The sequence below is a fragment of the Schistocerca cancellata genome, chromosome 4 (assembly GCF_023864275.1).
Source record: "Schistocerca cancellata isolate TAMUIC-IGC-003103 chromosome 4, iqSchCanc2.1, whole genome shotgun sequence".
NCBI lineage: Eukaryota > Metazoa > Arthropoda > Insecta > Orthoptera > Acrididae > Schistocerca > Schistocerca cancellata.
The window spans coordinates 812,959,986-812,977,104 of record NC_064629.1 but is presented as its reverse complement, the minus strand read 5'-3'; the positions used below and the strand labels follow the sequence as shown (position 1 = coordinate 812,977,104).

At 38.3% G+C, this 17,119-nt stretch overlaps 1 protein-coding gene across 2 annotated transcripts in view; it reads left to right on the top strand.

Moving 5' to 3' along the window:
* The first annotated feature begins 216 nt into the window (after window positions 1-216).
* The window catches only part of LOC126184798 (hydroxysteroid dehydrogenase-like protein 2), a 38,468-nt gene continuing 21,565 nt past the window's right edge, over window positions 217-17,119 (top strand). Inside the window, exons 1-4 of one of the 2 annotated variants that reach the window (XM_049927382.1) lie at window positions 217-350; window positions 6,860-7,023; window positions 11,540-11,753; window positions 16,648-16,853. In XM_049927382.1, coding sequence (XP_049783339.1) covers window positions 337-350; window positions 6,860-7,023; window positions 11,540-11,753; window positions 16,648-16,853 — 598 coding nt within the window. In that variant the 5' untranslated portion in view covers window positions 217-336. Of the gene's footprint in view, window positions 351-415; window positions 685-6,859; window positions 7,024-11,539; window positions 11,754-16,647; window positions 16,854-17,119 lie in introns of those variants that run through there. The other variant, XM_049927383.1, reaches the window with a different exon arrangement.

Sequence of the window (17,119 nt, the reverse complement as noted above, 5' to 3'; positions counted from 1 at the left end):
TTCGAGAAGACTTTCACTAGGAATGTAGTGGAAGTGTCATGATCATTAACGCCCATTTAACAGCGACAGTCAATCTCTTGTTCATCATGACTACATCACACGTTCCTGGGGAGAAAGAGCATATTAATCCGTGTAGCATATTAATCCTCGTAGGTCCACAACACCGATATTAAATTTATGAACTTCAATCCACTGAGCCAAGCTACAGTTCTGGACAAAGAGAACACAGCTAAAACAAAGTAACGCAGCGGTCTTCCAGAGTTGCTCTGTCACATATGCATAGACATACAGCAAAAGCGTGAGAGAAGTAAAAAAAATTGTAGGAACTTCCACAAAATGCAGACAGCGAAGTACGATTACCCACAAAAATCTATGCTGTTTCTTTTGTAAACTTTTTTCACTATATTTAATGTGTTATTTATTGATCCTACGGAGCATTTGATGGTGGTTAATCGTTATATTGCCGAGTATGTTTTTCGTTTGTGAGCCACTTTTGTGTTGAGATCGCATGGAACCGACAGAAACTACGCTGTGGTTCCATGCGATAAATAAAGCTACTTTGTCTTTCGTACGGTTTACTTATGTTACCGACAAACTTTGACATTCCTGGGCATTGGCCTTTGTAGTTTGTACCTAGGTTCAAGTGTGTTAGAAGTACGTGTATAGTGACACGATGAACAGTGGGTGAGTGTTAAAGCTCATTTCGTGAATAAAACAAGCGATTAAGTCTATTAAATCGTTGTATTTGGTTTGCAATATTTTCATTTTAACAATAGTATCATGATCGTTACTGGAAAGATTGTGTATCTTAAAAAATGTTCGATGCACAGTTCCACTATGTGGTATAAAGGGAGACAGCATCTCGTATTTAAAATAATAAATGAAGAAATTCTTGCGTCTCTGCCGTTCATCTGTCGCTTGGTTATTTGTTTTACGCTGCAAAGTTAATTGTAGTCAAAGTGTATGACTATTTGTTAATGAACTCTTGAGTTTCACTCCTCCTCAGTATCATCAATTCGTGGCCAAATTTATATGATTTTATCCAATGTATGAGACCTAGAATATAACGATCAAGTCGTCAAGTTTAGTACTATTACGTTAAAATGATAGAATCCCATAATTTCTTTTTGAGTTGCATATGAGGAATATTATTACTGACATTACTGGGTACATTGCTCAGAACATATTATAATGATGGTATGCAATTAGCCCTGTCAACTGAGTGTTGCTGGCTCTAGTCTGTAGGGGGGAGGGGATTGGGAGGCTGGCAGTGGCAGTGGCGGCAGCAGTAGCAGCTGCAGAGGGATATAGAAATAGGAAGAGAGAGATACTTGTGTAATAAATACGAAAACAAAAAGACCTCAATGATAACATAAAGCTCGAATTCACAATAAATGCCATACAGATGCTACAAACACCCTTGTATGTTTCAGAAGCAATCCTGGCATTTGGAATATACATTTAACATGCGCTGAAATAAAATTGATAGTCAGCCTAATGATACAAACAAATCCTGTTTGTTGTGACTTTACTGGAGAAATAGTACCATGTCAGGGATGGGCTGATAATTTTATTGGTGTTTTGCCATATTTGTCGTGTATTCCAGTCCAGCCATAATTTCTAGTAAACTTTGGATCACAAAATAATTGTAATAAGTTTTTAAAATATTTTCAGCATCTTTAATATCATAGTGGCTGCACATGTACAAAGATAATGTGTTAATGACAAGTAATATTTTAAAGTAAATGATTACAGCTGAAGGAAAAAATCACAGAAAAGGATCTTTCAGACTTATTTACAGGATCTTGGCTGAAGAAGACTTTGCCTCAAAACTAGAACTGTGCTGTGATTAGTCTCATTCACTTTAAAGAAAGCAGACAAGACACAAAAAGAAATTATAGACATATCAGGTTAGGGAACAAGCTGGCTTTAAAAGTGGATACAGCATAATGGACCACTTGTAAGCCATGAATGATAGAGCGGAGCATTGAATATGAATTAGTGCTTTGCCAGGGCTTCGTGGATTCTACAAAAGGGTGTGACTCAGTTTCAGCAAAATATGTACTAACAGCCCAGGTAAATATTTATTCATATTAGTATTGTGAAGTACATGCGTATCAAAGCTACTTGCATAATGCTGTAGTAGTGGTAAGATAGTGGATGAGCTTTCCGGAGAACAGCAGTTCAGATCCCCTGCCAGCTAATTTCATTTCCATAGTTTACCTAATTTGCTTAAGACAAATGTCAGGATGAGTATTTTGAAGAGAAATGGCCAGTTTCCTTCTTTATTCTTCCCAACCAGAACTTGTTTTGTTTCTAATGATCTTGTTGACTGGAGGCTGTAATCTAATCTCCCTTCAAAGCTAAAGCTTGCATTAGATCTAATTATTGGATTGGGAAAATCAGAATGGAAAGAAGTCTAGCAAGGAACTGCCACATCCCCAAATCTGTAGAGGAAAATTTAAGATACCTAAGCTGAAAAAAGTATGTGTTAATAAAACATACCTGAAACTGAGTAAAATTTCAGCATGTAAGAGGGAATGTAGTGTGACACTGAAAATATGGGTTGTGCCAGAAGACATACTTGTATAGCCGATTGGTAAGATGGCGACCTGTGAAATGCACAAAATCCAGATAGGAATCACAACTAAGATTTTATATTCATGTTTGTTGGCTTCACCAACTCACAACTTTCAACCTTTAGGTGCCAGTTCAGTTGTAAGCTGATGAAGCAGTCAGACATCTCAATTAAACCTAAATGTCTTGGTTCTAACTGCGTGTGATGTTAGGGATGACAAAGTTAATGACTCTCTGTTGTGTGAATGTTATAGTGACACACTGAGCAACCACTTATAGTTTTTTTAAGACAGTTTCCCAATTTTGGAAAAATAGCTGTTCCAATAGGGAGGCAGGGTTGTAGCCTATCTGTGATGATATTCATCTGTATATTGAGCAAGCAGTAAAGGAAACAAAAGAAAAAATTGGAATAGGAATTAAAGTCCAGGGAGAAGAAACAAAAACTTTGACGTTTGCCGATGATATTATTATCCTGTCAGAGATGGCAAAGGACTAGGAAGAGCAGTTGAACGGAATGGACAGTGTCTTAAAAGGAGGATATAAGATGAACATCAACAAAAGCAAGACAAGGACAATGGAATGTAGTCAAATTAAATCAGATGATGCTGAGGGAATTAGATTAGTAAATGAGGCACTTAAAGTAGTAAATGAGTTTTGCTATTTGGAAAGCAATAACTGATGATGGTCAGAGTAGGGGGTACATAAAATGTAAATTGAATTGGCAAGAAAAGCATTGCTGAAGAAGAAAAATTTGTTAACATAGAGTATAGATTCAAGTTTCAGAAAGCCCTTTCTGAAAGTATTTGTATGGAGTGTAGCCATGTATGGAAGTGAAACATGGATGATAAACTGTTTAGACAGGAAGAGAAGAGGAGCTTTTGAAATGTGGTGCTACAGAGGAATGCTGACAAACCAATCTTCAAACTGAAGACCACAACTACAGTCTGAGTTTTTTCTGCTAATAAAGTATTGTGTTTGCAGTGTTGTGTGTGTATTTTGAGATAAGTTGTATAGAAGTCCTTTTTATCCTCTTCCTCCCCCCCCCTCCCCCTCCTCTTTTGATGTTATGTTTCTGTTATCATTTGCCATTTAGTGGGATGTCGTCATGGTAAGGAAAAATGTTGAAGTAATTGATGAATAAGGGGGGCCCACACAACCTTTTGCACACAAGTGAGGTGAGTAAACTGTGTTTCTTGCTCCATCTAATGAAGTGCTGCTTCATGCAACAACTGCGAAAGGCAATAAAACACATAGTACCAGAATCATCTGTATTTTCATGTTGACTGTGAAGAGTAAATTCATTTTGTTACTTACGCCTCCTCCTCTCCCATCCTCATTTTATGTCATTGTTCTTGCTGTTAATGTTATGAAATGTCTCAATGTAACAGCGACTGTCATTTTAAATTAAGGCATTTGGGATTTATCCCAACATCTTGCCACGCAGATTGCCGATCAGGAATTGGTTAGCACAGGTTGAACAGCATGAGAGAAAAATGAACACTTAAGTGTCTCCGTGCGATTTCTGTTATTTTATTACAATGATGGTTTCTCCCTGTGTAGGTGGGCACGAATAATATATAATCGGATTTGGAGGAGAAATTTGGTGATTGAAATTTCATGAGAAGATCCTGCTGCAACAAAAACACCTTTGTTTTAATGATTGTAAGCCCAGTTCACATGTCATATCCATGACACTGGTCCCATGACCACCTCTGGACTTTTTTGATGTGCTCCATTAATCCAGTCTGATGTGGATCCCACACTGCACAGCAGTATCCAGAAGAGGGCAGACAAAGTGTAGTATAATCAGTCTCTTCAGTAGACCTACTGCATTTTTAAAGTGTTCTGCCAATAAATTGCAGTCTTTGGTTTGTTTCCCCCACAATGTTATCTATGTGATTGTTCCAGTTTAAGTTATTTGTAATTGTAATCCCCAGGTATTTAGTTCAATTTACAGCCTTTAGATTTGTACGATTTATTATGTTATTTAAATTCAGCAGATTGCATTTAGTATTCTTGTGGATGACTTCACACTTTTCACTATTTAAAGTCAGTTGCCTCTTTTTGCACCATGCAGATATCTTGTCTATATTATAATAGGATTTTCTTTCGAAGTTTAAAGATTGAGCTAGGAAAAAACTACCTACATCACAAAAGAATAGTGGTACAACAAATTTAAACGTGTTAGGGAAATACGGAAGCGTCAGATACCACCCGTCAGCTTTGACCCATGACGTCACAAATATGGCGAAAACGACCATAAACCACGATTCCAATATGGCGTATATAAAGTCGGTACGTACACATTATGAGGACAAAAATACATCGAAAAACAAACACACACACTTTCCACAAAAAGTCTGTCACTAACAGGACAAGCGCGGGAAATGGGGTGTTTTTGGGTGGGGGCAAACTAAATATGAACAAATTTAGACACCCACCCCCGTACAAAACCACACAAAACGACGAGAAAAACTGACATCACAAAACTCCCCAATACCACTAAACACAATATCATCTGGAATCGGACACTTCCCTTGACGTATATAGCTCAACAGCAGCTCCCGTCCCATAAATTAGAATCAAACACTTCCCTTGGCCTATATAGCACAAGAACATCTCCCGATACCAATACAGCCACATATTGGGATCGAACACTTCCCTTGACCTGCGCACTGTTACTTTTATCCATCATATCCATTCCTGAACAAAAAACAACAACCGATTAATTTACTAAAATTACCACACGATCTACAGTGAACAACACTAAATTAACCTTCACACAAAATCGTTAACTCACTGAAATGAATTCCACTACAAACACAGCCGACACTCGAACAATTCTGGATAATGAGCAAAAGCAAACTGAGCCCATTACACCACACAAATGAAAACCCTGAACATACCACCAGAGAGCACAAAAAACCACAACATGACGACATCTACAAACAGGCCACACTCACAAGGCAAACTCCACGCCGTCATGACGTCACACACGACAACACCCGTACGTCACGGGTCAAAGCCGACACATGGGATCGGACACTTCTGTCGACCCTCTGTTAGATGTGTAGTTCTCTTTGGTTATCCCTCACTCCAAATTCCTATTTCTGGTGTTGATTCTGTGCTGGTACTAGATATATCACTTATGCACTGCTCCTGAAGGAAGGATTACATAACTTGTTTCTTTCAAGTCCATATATTTAAATGTGGTTTTCTGTCCACATTTGTAGTAATGCACAGTTTGTGTTTATAACAATAGTTGCTTTGACATTTAGCCACTGAGCAGTTACTGCATCATACCGTTCCACAGCAAAACTCACAAAATTTTGTTACATTAGCATACAACAACAATCGCCTCTTACAGTGAATTGATTCTGATTTACTCTGAATTATGTAATGTGTTTTGGGCTTGCCATTGTCATTAAAACACCTTGCTTCTGTATAACATATTGAATGAAGCTAGATTATTTTTTTAGCTTATTGTTGTTACTGTGGGTATAATTTATCAGTACAATAATATAACTACATAACTGCTTCTTAAAGAAGCACTTAAGTGTAGTACATTAGAGTTCATCAGTATTATGAAGCAGAAGCTTACCAATTGGTGTTATTGTCTTTCACAGGCAAGTGCTCTACCGAGTTTCAAATCAGCATATACTCCGCAGTGGAGTGAAAATTCATTCCGGAAATTTAAGATGTAGTTTGACAGCAGATGTGTCTTAACTTGACTCTTGGGATGATGTTTGATACCAAGATTTTTGTATTTTTTTAGTGGAGGCAACTGTTGCACATACTCTTACACTTAAAAGATAGTGGGAAGTGTAATTCAGCCAGTGTGTGGAAACAAGAGAAAAATCTGTTGTAAACTTGGGCAGCTGGTTCATTAGTTATGGATGCAGTGGCTTTTCACATTTCAAATGATTTTCACCTGTGTTAGGAACCAAATAAAAAAAAATCTACTTACTTATTGGCAGCAGACTGATGCATTTGAGCAGGAGTTGGCAAGAGCATTAGGGTAGCTCTCATTTGGTAAGAGAGAAAAGAATGTGAAGGAATGGGGCTGTTCAGGACTTAAGTCACAGTCCTACCCATGAATCTAGTAAGTGAAGAGAGATACAGCTGAACAAGGGAAGAGGAAAATAAACAGTGACATTCAATTTTTGTACAGACTCTTATTTTTAAATATTATAGTGACAATATTTCTACCTGTCTGTGTTACCTTGTCTTTACTGTTTGACAGTTAGTTAATTATAAAATGTTTACTTTTCTGTATTTGCAGAAAGCTGGTTGGTCAGACTCTCTTTATAACAGGTGCCAGCAGGGGCATAGGAAAGGCAATAGCAATAAAAGCTGCCAGAGATGGTGCAAATGTTGTAATAGCTGCCAAAACTAGTGAGCCACACCCAAAGTTGCCTGGCACAATTTACAGTGCAGCTGAGGAAGGTAATTTAATTAATAATTATCATTATGCTAATTTTAGATTTCCTTGACTATTTGCAAAATTTATTTTGATTTGTTGTTGTTATCTATAGCCCATACCATTTAGTCTATTAATGATCCAGTCTGTTATATCTTTGTAGTTAACCATAAACCTCTCAAAATGAAAGGCATGTTCTACTCTGGAATTTCACTGTACACCTTATAATATTGTAGCATAACGTGTAATTTCCTGGTATTTTGTAGTATCACAACAGTTTTGTGAATGCTGCTGTATTCCATGTATTAAAAGGAGGATTATTAGATTTGATATACTGATGTTCAATGTGTTCCACAGAGAAAAAGTGACTTTCACTGTGTGTTTGTCAAGTGTGATCTTGTTGGAGAAAGTTATTCTGAGAACATACTGGAAGCAGTAAGCCTACATAGAATTTATCTAGTTGTTAAGAAGTGCACAAACATCACTGTTTTATATAAAATATACTTCCTGCATCCCTTCCCATTTGTATGGGGTGACAATTATTGAACTATATGAAATAAAATAATCATAACTTCTGAATGGTTTGCATTAGGATGTTCAAACTGTATGGTTGGTGGTGGGGAATTATGGGAATTAGTACGCGCATGCACACGTTCTTTGTTGTTGTCGGCAATTTGCACATGAAAATGTCATGGTACAGTGTCCCTGAGCATATAGCGCTTGTGAAGGCTTACTGTGCAAGCAATAACAGCCCAACTGCAGCTCAAAAGAAGTTTGGGACTAAGTTAAAGCTGGAAACAACCGGTCCAATTGTGCTAACAATCAACGATTTGATTTGCAAGTTTGAGAGAATGGGTAGTGCTTGTGATAAGTGTTGGCAATGTCGGTTGTCTAAAAAGAGTGAAAACACCTGAAAACATCAAGAAGACATGCTGTGTTTCAAACCAGCCCCAGGAAATTGATTAGGTGAGCTGCACACCAGGTGGGAATCAATCACAAGACACTGCGACAAATTGTTGTTGAAGACCGGCATCTCTTCCCATACAGAATTCAAGCCCATCAGTCATTAAGTCCCAGGGCCATGAAACAGTGGTTGTTTTTTGCCAACACTATTGTCCACACAATTGACGAACAGGACTTTGATGTGAATGTTGTTTGGTTTAGCGACATAGCCCACTTTTATTTGGACGCGTTCGTCAGTAAGCAAAATTGGCACATTTGTGGGACTGACAATCTTCATTCTGTGATTGAGAAGTCTTTTCAACCTCAACTGACCAAGCAAGGTGGCACAGTGGTTAGACACTGGACTCGCATTCGGGAGGACGACAGTTCAATCGCGCGTCCAGCCATCCTGATATAGGTTTTCCGTGATTTCCCGAAATCGCTCCAGGCAAATGCCGGGATGGTTCCTTTGAAAGGGCATGGCCGACTTCCTTCCCCGTCCTACCCTAATCCAAAAAGAGACCGATGACCTCGCTGTCTGGTCTCCTTCCCCAAAACAACCCAACCCCCAACCCTTGATGTGTGTCATCCTCAACTGGTGACTGTGGCGTGCAATGTCCAGTCACAAAACAATCGGTGCTGTATGCCTTGGTAGCAAGGTGAGTAAAGAACGGTACATGAATGTTTTGGAAGATGATTTCATCCCCATTATCCAAAGTGACCCTGATTTCAACAAGATGTGGTTCAAGCAAGATGGAGCAGCTTGACCCCATCTAAGCAGGAGTGTGTTTGATGTCTCAGTGGAGCACTTTGGGGACCGCATCCTGTCTCTGGGGGCCTCTGGAATGGACCTCAATTGGCCACCATATTCTCCAGATCTGGACACATGTGCCTTTTTGTGGGGCTGTGTTAAAGACAAGGTGTAGAGCAATAACCCCAAAACCATTGCTGAGCTGAAAACAGCCATTCAGGTGGTCATCGACAGCTTTGACGTTCAGATACTTCAGCGGGTCATCAGAATTTCGCTATTCGTCTGTGCCACATCATTGCCAGTGATGTCGTAACCTAAATTTGAATATAGTTGGTGATGTTTACATGTTAAATAAAGTGTGTACATGCTGTAGTTTGTAACTAATTTATGTTTTTTCCCTGTAATTCAATAATTGTCACCCTGTAGAACACAAGGCAGAGAGAAGTTAAATATTTGGGGACTGTACTCTTAACTGTTGATCACATGAATGTAAACTATTCAGATACTGAAAATGACATGTGGATATCTGTTAATTTTTCTGTTGTACAACTAATATTTCATTTTTTTTAAACAATGCCAGTTTGTACCATTGTTTTGTTTTCTCTCTCTCTCTCTCTCTCTCTCTCTCTCTCTCTCTCTCTCTCTCTCTCTCTCCATTTCTAATCATCTTTTTTCCTTAATGAATAATTATTTTAGTTATGATTAAGGGGACCTTTGATATTCCTGCTGAGTTTAGAAGAACTATGCTAAGAAAAAAGCTTCTAACATGACTGCCAACAACTGTTGGAGATATTTATATGCTTACATCAGCTGCTGTTGGTGAAATAGTGTCATATCAGGAGAAGAATGTACACTTGTAAAGGATTGAGAGGTGTCAACTGAAGTATCTCAAGGTTATAAGTACTTAACCACAATTCCAGACAGACAGCTGAATATTCCGTGGTCCACAATTGGAAAAGTGCTGTGAACAATTTTGAAATGATGTCCGTTTAATCTTCCAGGCTGTCATGGATGCAGATGGTCATCACATTGAGCAACATTTGTAACTTGGTATGTACGAGGGCTATCCACAAAGTACATTACGTTTTGGAATTAAAAATAAATAAAGTATTGGAAATTTTTTTTATTGTATACAGATGAAAGCCACACTTAAATACTACTTTTCTACATAGTTTCCATTTAAATTAAGGCACTTATCATTGCAATGGACGAGCTTGGAAATTCCTTCGTCGTAAAATTCGGCCGCCTGCGCCTTCAAACACGTGGTTACCTCTTCTTGAAGCTGTGCGTCGTCATCAAAACGCTGTATAGCCAACCACTTCTTCATTGCTATGAATAAGTGGAAGTCGCTCGGTGCCAGGTCCGGACTGTACGGCGGATGAGGAAACAACTCCTACTTAAAAGATTCGAGAACTTCACGAGTGGAATTTGCCGTGTGGGCCTGGGCGTTGTCGTGAATCAGCAAGATCTTTGAGCCCAACTTTCCCCTGCGCTTGTTTTGTATTGCTCTTCTTAGGTTGTGCAGAGTTTGGCAATACCTTTGAGAGTTTATTGTAGTGCCTCTTTCCAGGAAATCCACAAAAATCACACCTTTTCTGTCCCAAAAGACAGTCATTACGTGGTTGAAGGCGCAGGCGGCCGAATTTTACGACGAAGGAATTTCCAAGCTCGTCCATCACTACGATAAGTGCCTTAATTTAAATGGCAACTATGTAGAAAAGTAGTATTTAAGTGTGGCTTTCATCTGTATATAATAAAAAAAATTTCAATACTTTATTTATTTTTAATTCCAAAACTTAATGTACTTTGTAGATAGCCCTCGTAATTAACAAATGCTACCCTCTCGTGTGGAAATTAAAATTAGTTGCTTTCAGTGGTTTATTCATTATTTGTTTTCTTCATGTTGTTAAAAATGTTTCCACAAAGTTTTATTGTCCTACAATCACTGTTTTTCATGTGGGCCCTCTCAAGTAGCAAAAGTTTAATTATAACCACCCTGTATTATTTGAGTTATTGGGCATCGTGCTTATACTCTGTTGAATCTCCATGTAAACAAACATACATATGCACTGCCATTGCACATTGGATGCGTCGCTGAAGAATAAAGTCCTAAGACAACCGCAAATAGGCATTACTTATGTATTAGGCATTTTGTTGTTGTAGCATGAATAAAACACTGACACGTACCAAAGCAATGAAAATCGTGTCTTTCTCTGTGCTGAATGATGGTAGGGATGCAGGATGACTTTGTTGTGGCTCTGGATGTGAGGTATGAATTGTTTGAACATCCATTGTACTTAAGTTTTGTAGCCCTCTGACTTCCAGCTATTCCCCCATCCAAAGAAATTTATGGTTGGGGAAAAAAAAAAAAAATTGGAATCCATTGATGATGGCTAAAGTCAGCCATAGGTGGTTATAATGCAGACCATCTCATTCAGAGATGGAGCACATTTAATGAGTACTACTATACCTGTATTTAATATATGAAAAAATGAATGCTACTGTGAACAGAGTTCTGTGTAAAGAATAGTGTGTTCAGTATTCAGTGATGTATTCTAGCAGTATTATTAAAATAATATGACCTTTATGACAGACATTTTTTTGTCTTTTAGGTAAGTAGCAAATGTATAAATAATAAATACATAAATGTGTCATACATACTCTATTATGCAATAACGCAGTTCCTAATCCTGACTTTCTTGTGTAGCTCTAAAATACACTGAATAATGATATGTTTTCAGGGAAACACATTCCCTATTTTCTATGCAACATTTATTCGGCCTGTTGATGTGGATAAGTGTATTGTGCACAGTGAAAAAATGTGTAGTGATGTGGCGTATTTTTTTCAGTTGAGGCTGCAGGAGGGAAATGTCTGCCATGCATTGTTGATGTTCGTGATGAGAAGCAAGTAATTTCAGCTGTAGAAGCAGCTGTTAAAAAATTTGGAGGCATTGACATAGTGATAAATAATGCAAGTGCAATTTCACTTACTGGGACCCTTAATACAGAAATGAAGAGATATGACCTTATGCATCAGATAAATACCAGAGGCACATTTTTGGTGTAAGTATTTTAAGGTTGAAGTATAAAAAAAAATAGATCTAACATTATGCAGATGATGTAGTGAGGACCCACTACATATTGTCCTTATTAATGTTTTTGTGTGTGGTGTGGTGCGCGGGATAGGCATTCGGTCTGAGGCACCTTCTCACAGTCCGTGCACCCCCCCCCCCTCCCCCATCGGAGATTAGAGACCTTCCTCGGGCATGGGTGTGTGTTGTCCTTAGCGTAAGTTAAAGTTAGATTAAGCAGTGTGTAAGCTTAGGGACTGATGACCTCAGCAGTTTGGTCCCATAAGATCCTACCACAAATTTTCAAAATGTTTTTGTGCAAAACTTTCATCATCGTTGAAGAGTTTCCCCAGAATATGATGCCAAAACAAATTAGTGAATGAAAATAGGAGAGGTAAGTTGTTGTTGTTGTTGTTGTTGTTGTTGTTGTTATGGTCTTCAGTCCTGAGACTGGTTTGATGCAGCTCTCCATGCTACTCTATCCTGTGCAAGCTTCTTCATCTCCCAGTACCTACTGCAACCTACATCCTTCTGAATCTGCTTAGTGTATTGATCCCTTGGTCTCCCTCTACGATTTTTACCCTCCACGCTGCCCTCCAATGCTAAATTTGTGATCCCTCGATGCCTCAGAACATGTCCTACCAACCGATCCCTTCTTCTAGTCAAGTTGTGCCACAAACTTCTCTTCTCCCCAATCCTATTCAATACCTCCTCATTAGTTACGTGATCTACCCACCTTATCTTCAGCATTCTTCTGTAGCACCACATTTCAAAAGCTTCTATTCTCTTCTTGTCCAAACTAGTTATCGTCCATGTCTCACTTCCATACATGGCTACACTCCGTACAAATACTTTCAGAAACGACTTCCTGACACCTAAATCTATATTCGAAGTTAACAAATTTCTTTTCTTGAGAAACGCTTTCCTTGCCATTGCCAGTCTACATTTTATATCCTCTCTACTTTGACCATCATCGGTTATTTTACTCCCTAAATAGCAAAACTCCTTTACTACTTTAAGTGTCTCATTTCCTAATCGAATTCCCTCAGCATCACCCGACTTAATTTGACTACATTCCATTATCCTCGTTTTGCTTTTGTTGATGTTTAGCTTATATCCTCCTTTCAAGACACTGTCCATTCCGTTCAACTGCTCTTCCAAGTCCTTTGCTGTCTCTGACAGAATTACAATGTCATCGGCGAACCTCAAGGTTTTTACTTCTTCTCCATGAATTTTAATACCTACTCCGAATTTTTCTTTTGTTTCCTTTACTGCTTGCTCAATATACAGATTGAATAACATCGGGGAGAGGCTACAACCATGTCTCACTCCTTTCCCAACCACTGCTTCCCTTTCATGCCCCTCGACTCTTATAACTGCCATCTGGTTTCTGTACAAATTGTAAATAGCCTTTCGCTCCCTGTATTTTACCCCTGCCACCTTCAGAATTTGAAAGAGAGTATTCCAGTCAACATTGTCAAAAGCTTTCTCTAAGTCTACAAATGCTAGAAACGTAGGTTTGCCTTTTCTTAATCTTTCTTCCAAGATAAGTCGTAAGGTCAGTATTGTCTCACGTGTTCCAGTATTTCTACGGAATCCAAACTGATCTTCCCCGAGGTCGGCTTCTACCAGTTTTTCCATTCGTCTGTAAAGAATTCGCGTTAGTATTTTGCAGCTGTGACTTATTAAACTGATAGTTTGGTAATTTTCACATCTGTCAACACCTGCTTTCTTTGTGATTGGAATTATTATATTCTTCTTGAAGTCTGAGGGTATTTCGCCTGTCTCATACATCGTGCTCACCAGATGGTAGAGTTTTGTCATGACTGGCCCTCCCGAGGCCATCAGTAGTTCTAATGGAATGTTGTCTACTCCCGGGTCCTTGTTTTGACTCAGGTCTTTCAGTACTCTGTCAAACTCTTCACGCAGTATCTTATCCCCCATTTCGTCTTCATCTACATCCTCTTCCATTTCCATAATATTGTCCTCAAGTACATCGCCCTTGTATAAACCCTCCATATACTCCTTCCACCTTCCTGCTTTCCCTTCTTTGCTTAGAACTGGGTTTCCATCTGAGCTCTTGATATTCATACAAGTGGTTCTCTTCTCTCCAAAGGTCTCTTTAATTTTCCTGTAGGCAGTATCTATCTTACCCCTAGTGAGACAAGCGTCTACATCCTTACATTTGTCCTCTAGCCATCCCTGCTTAGCCATTTTGCACTTCCTGTCAATTTCATTTTTGAGGCGTTTGTATTCCTTTTTGCCTGCTTCATTTACTGCATTTTTATATTTTCTCCTTTCATCAATTAAATTCAATATTTCTTCTGTTACCCAAGGATTTCTATTAGCCCTCGTCTTTTTATCTACCTGATCATCTGCTGCCTTCACCACTTCATCCCTCAGAGCTACCCATTCTTCTTCTACTGTATTTCTTTCCCCCATTCCTGTCAATTGTTCCCTTATGCTCTCCCTGAAACTCTCTACAACCTCTGGTTCTTTCAGTTTATCCAGGTCCCATCTCCTTAAATTCCCACCTTTTTGGAGTTTCTTCAGTTTCAATCTGCAGTTCATAACCAATAGATTGTGGTCAGAATCCACATCTGCCCCAGGAAATGTCTTACAATTTAAAACCTGGTTCCTAAATCTCTGTCTTACCATTATATAATCTATCTGAAACCTGTCAGTATCTCCAGGCTTCTTCCATGTATACAGCCTCCTTTCATGATTCTTGAACCAAGTGTTAGCTATGATTAAGTTATGCTCTGTGCAAAATTCTACAAGGCGGCTTCCTCTTTCATTCCTTCCCCCCCAATCCATATTCACCTACTATGTTTCCTTCTCTCCCTTTTCCTACTGACGAATTCCAGTCACCCATGACTATTAAATTTTCGCCTCCCTTCACTACCTGAATAATTTCTTTTATCTCGTCATACATTTCATCTATTTCTTCATCATCTGCAGAGCTAGTTGGCATATAAACTTGTACTACTGTAGTAGGCATGGGCTTTGTGTCTATCTTGGCCACAATAATGCGTTCACTATGCTGTTTGTAGTAGCTAAACCGCACTCCTATTTTTTTATTCATTATTAAACCTACTCCTGCATTACCCCTATTTGATTTTGTATTTATAACCCTGTAATCACCTGACCAAAAGTCTTGTTCCTCCTGCCACCGAACTTCACTAATTCCCACTATATCTAACTTTTCTATATTGGTAAGTTATCTTTTTGAATTGTCATCTTCAAAGACTGCTATTACCCGTAGGGAAAAATTTGCAGTGCTGAGACATTTAACATGATTTGCAACATTTGAATTCTAATTCAATAAATATAAAAACCCAAGAATTTAGAATATTCTGTTTCATTTACTGATTTTGTCTCATGCATTATTTCTAACAGTATGGTGAGGTCTTGAGCAGTAAAAAAAATTGGCTGTGTTGGTGTTTTAAGTCGGTTCAGTTACAATCCATCAGCAGATAACCATTTAATAATGATAACTACAGGCAACTGACAGCATACATATCAAGATATGATTGATATACATATCCATACATAAACAGTAAATGCAAAGATTTTGCAAGTAAAGGTCCTGCACAGTTCTGAGAATTTAGTATAGAGTGAAGACCTTATATTCTGCAACATGAGTTTGTATGGGTACATAGTGCACACCAACTACATAGTGCCAGTATTGTAGCTGGGGTTACAGGCAGTGTGGAACCACTATCAGGAACATTTTCTGGAAACTGGGTTGAGATGTTGGGATACCATATGTCATTTACCACTGACACCATGTCACAGACTACACATATTTGCATCGTGTAGAAGCAAAGTTAACTGGGAAATTAAATGACACGCTGTGGTTTTCAGTAATGAGTCTTATCTGACGATGGCCTTGGAAGCTAAAAGCTGGTTCATAATTAACTATTAAATATTATTGTGGAACGATAATGCTGTGTATTCAAGTTATCAATCTTGTTTCTGTTTGTAGCTTTCACTCCAGTGTCAAGATATTCATAGATAATTTATTGAAAGTTTACAGGAAACAGCCAGTGATTCTTGAGACCTGTACCTCTCCAATTCCTGGAATCAAAGTGCAGGAAGCTATTGGCTATGACAGCAGGACTGATCTGTTAATTGGTGAAGGGAGGCTGAATGCATGCCAATATGTGACAAGAATGTTAAACTTTGTTGTCAAACCCTTTATGACCATGGTACCAAATAGCATATTTTTGCAGAATAAGGAAAGACCCCACATTGCAGTTCACACCATAAACACCATGAGGAATGTCTGGGATGTGATGATGGAAGATATATATACTTTCATATCTTCCTCAGCCAGCACTCTTCATGAACTGATATTTTTTTACCAAACCACAATGAATACAAGAATGTATTTGTGCCTGTGGGGGTCACATCTCATACTGATGTAGATGATGGACACCACTTATGAATGGAATGAAAATTTAATCATTTAATACATCTTATGTGACAAACATCTCCAGTTTGTAAGCAAAGCATGTAAGCAAAATAAAGACTATAAGTAACAACTCACAGTATAGATGAGCCCTTAAGTAGCAGAAAGTCACGTAAACAATATTTGGGACTTGTAACTTGACATTTGGACAATATTAAACCAGAACTACCAGTAACTTATGAGACAAGTTATTTGTTTTGGGAATATATTTACTTCTGTTTAGTATATTCCATGAATAATCAAGGAGATGATTCAAGGAGAATGAGATATTTGGGGAATAAGAATATTTTTACTAATTTTATTGTTACACATAATGTGGTACACTGGATTCTATTATAAAGCTCATTCAAAAAATATAACATGCATATGTGTATGTATATATATATAGATACATATGTCACTTTTATTTCAGATCAAAAGTGTGCTTGCCATACTTGAAGAATAGCAAAAATCCTCATATAATAAATATTAGTCCACCGTTGAACATGTCTCCTCATTGGTTCAAAAACCATGTTGCATATACTATGGCCAAATATGGGATGTCAATGTGTGTCTTGGGGATGGCAGATGAATTTAAGGAAGATGGAATAGCAGTGAACGCACTGTGGCCAAAAACAGGTAAGGAAATGTTGCTTTGTGATTTCTTATTTCTGAATTTCGAAGTGGCCAGCTGGGAAACTGAAATACTCACTTCAGGTTTCTAGAGAACATTAAGACTGACTGAAAGTTGTTCTCCCTGCAGTATTGATACTGCATAAAAAATGAACTGAAATGTCATGTAAGTGCATAAGAATATGTAAATGTCCGCAAGAAAGCTCACGATTGGTGGTGGCATGGGATAGATGGGTGATACGGGACAGAGTAAGAGGCTGTTGTTAGTCAGG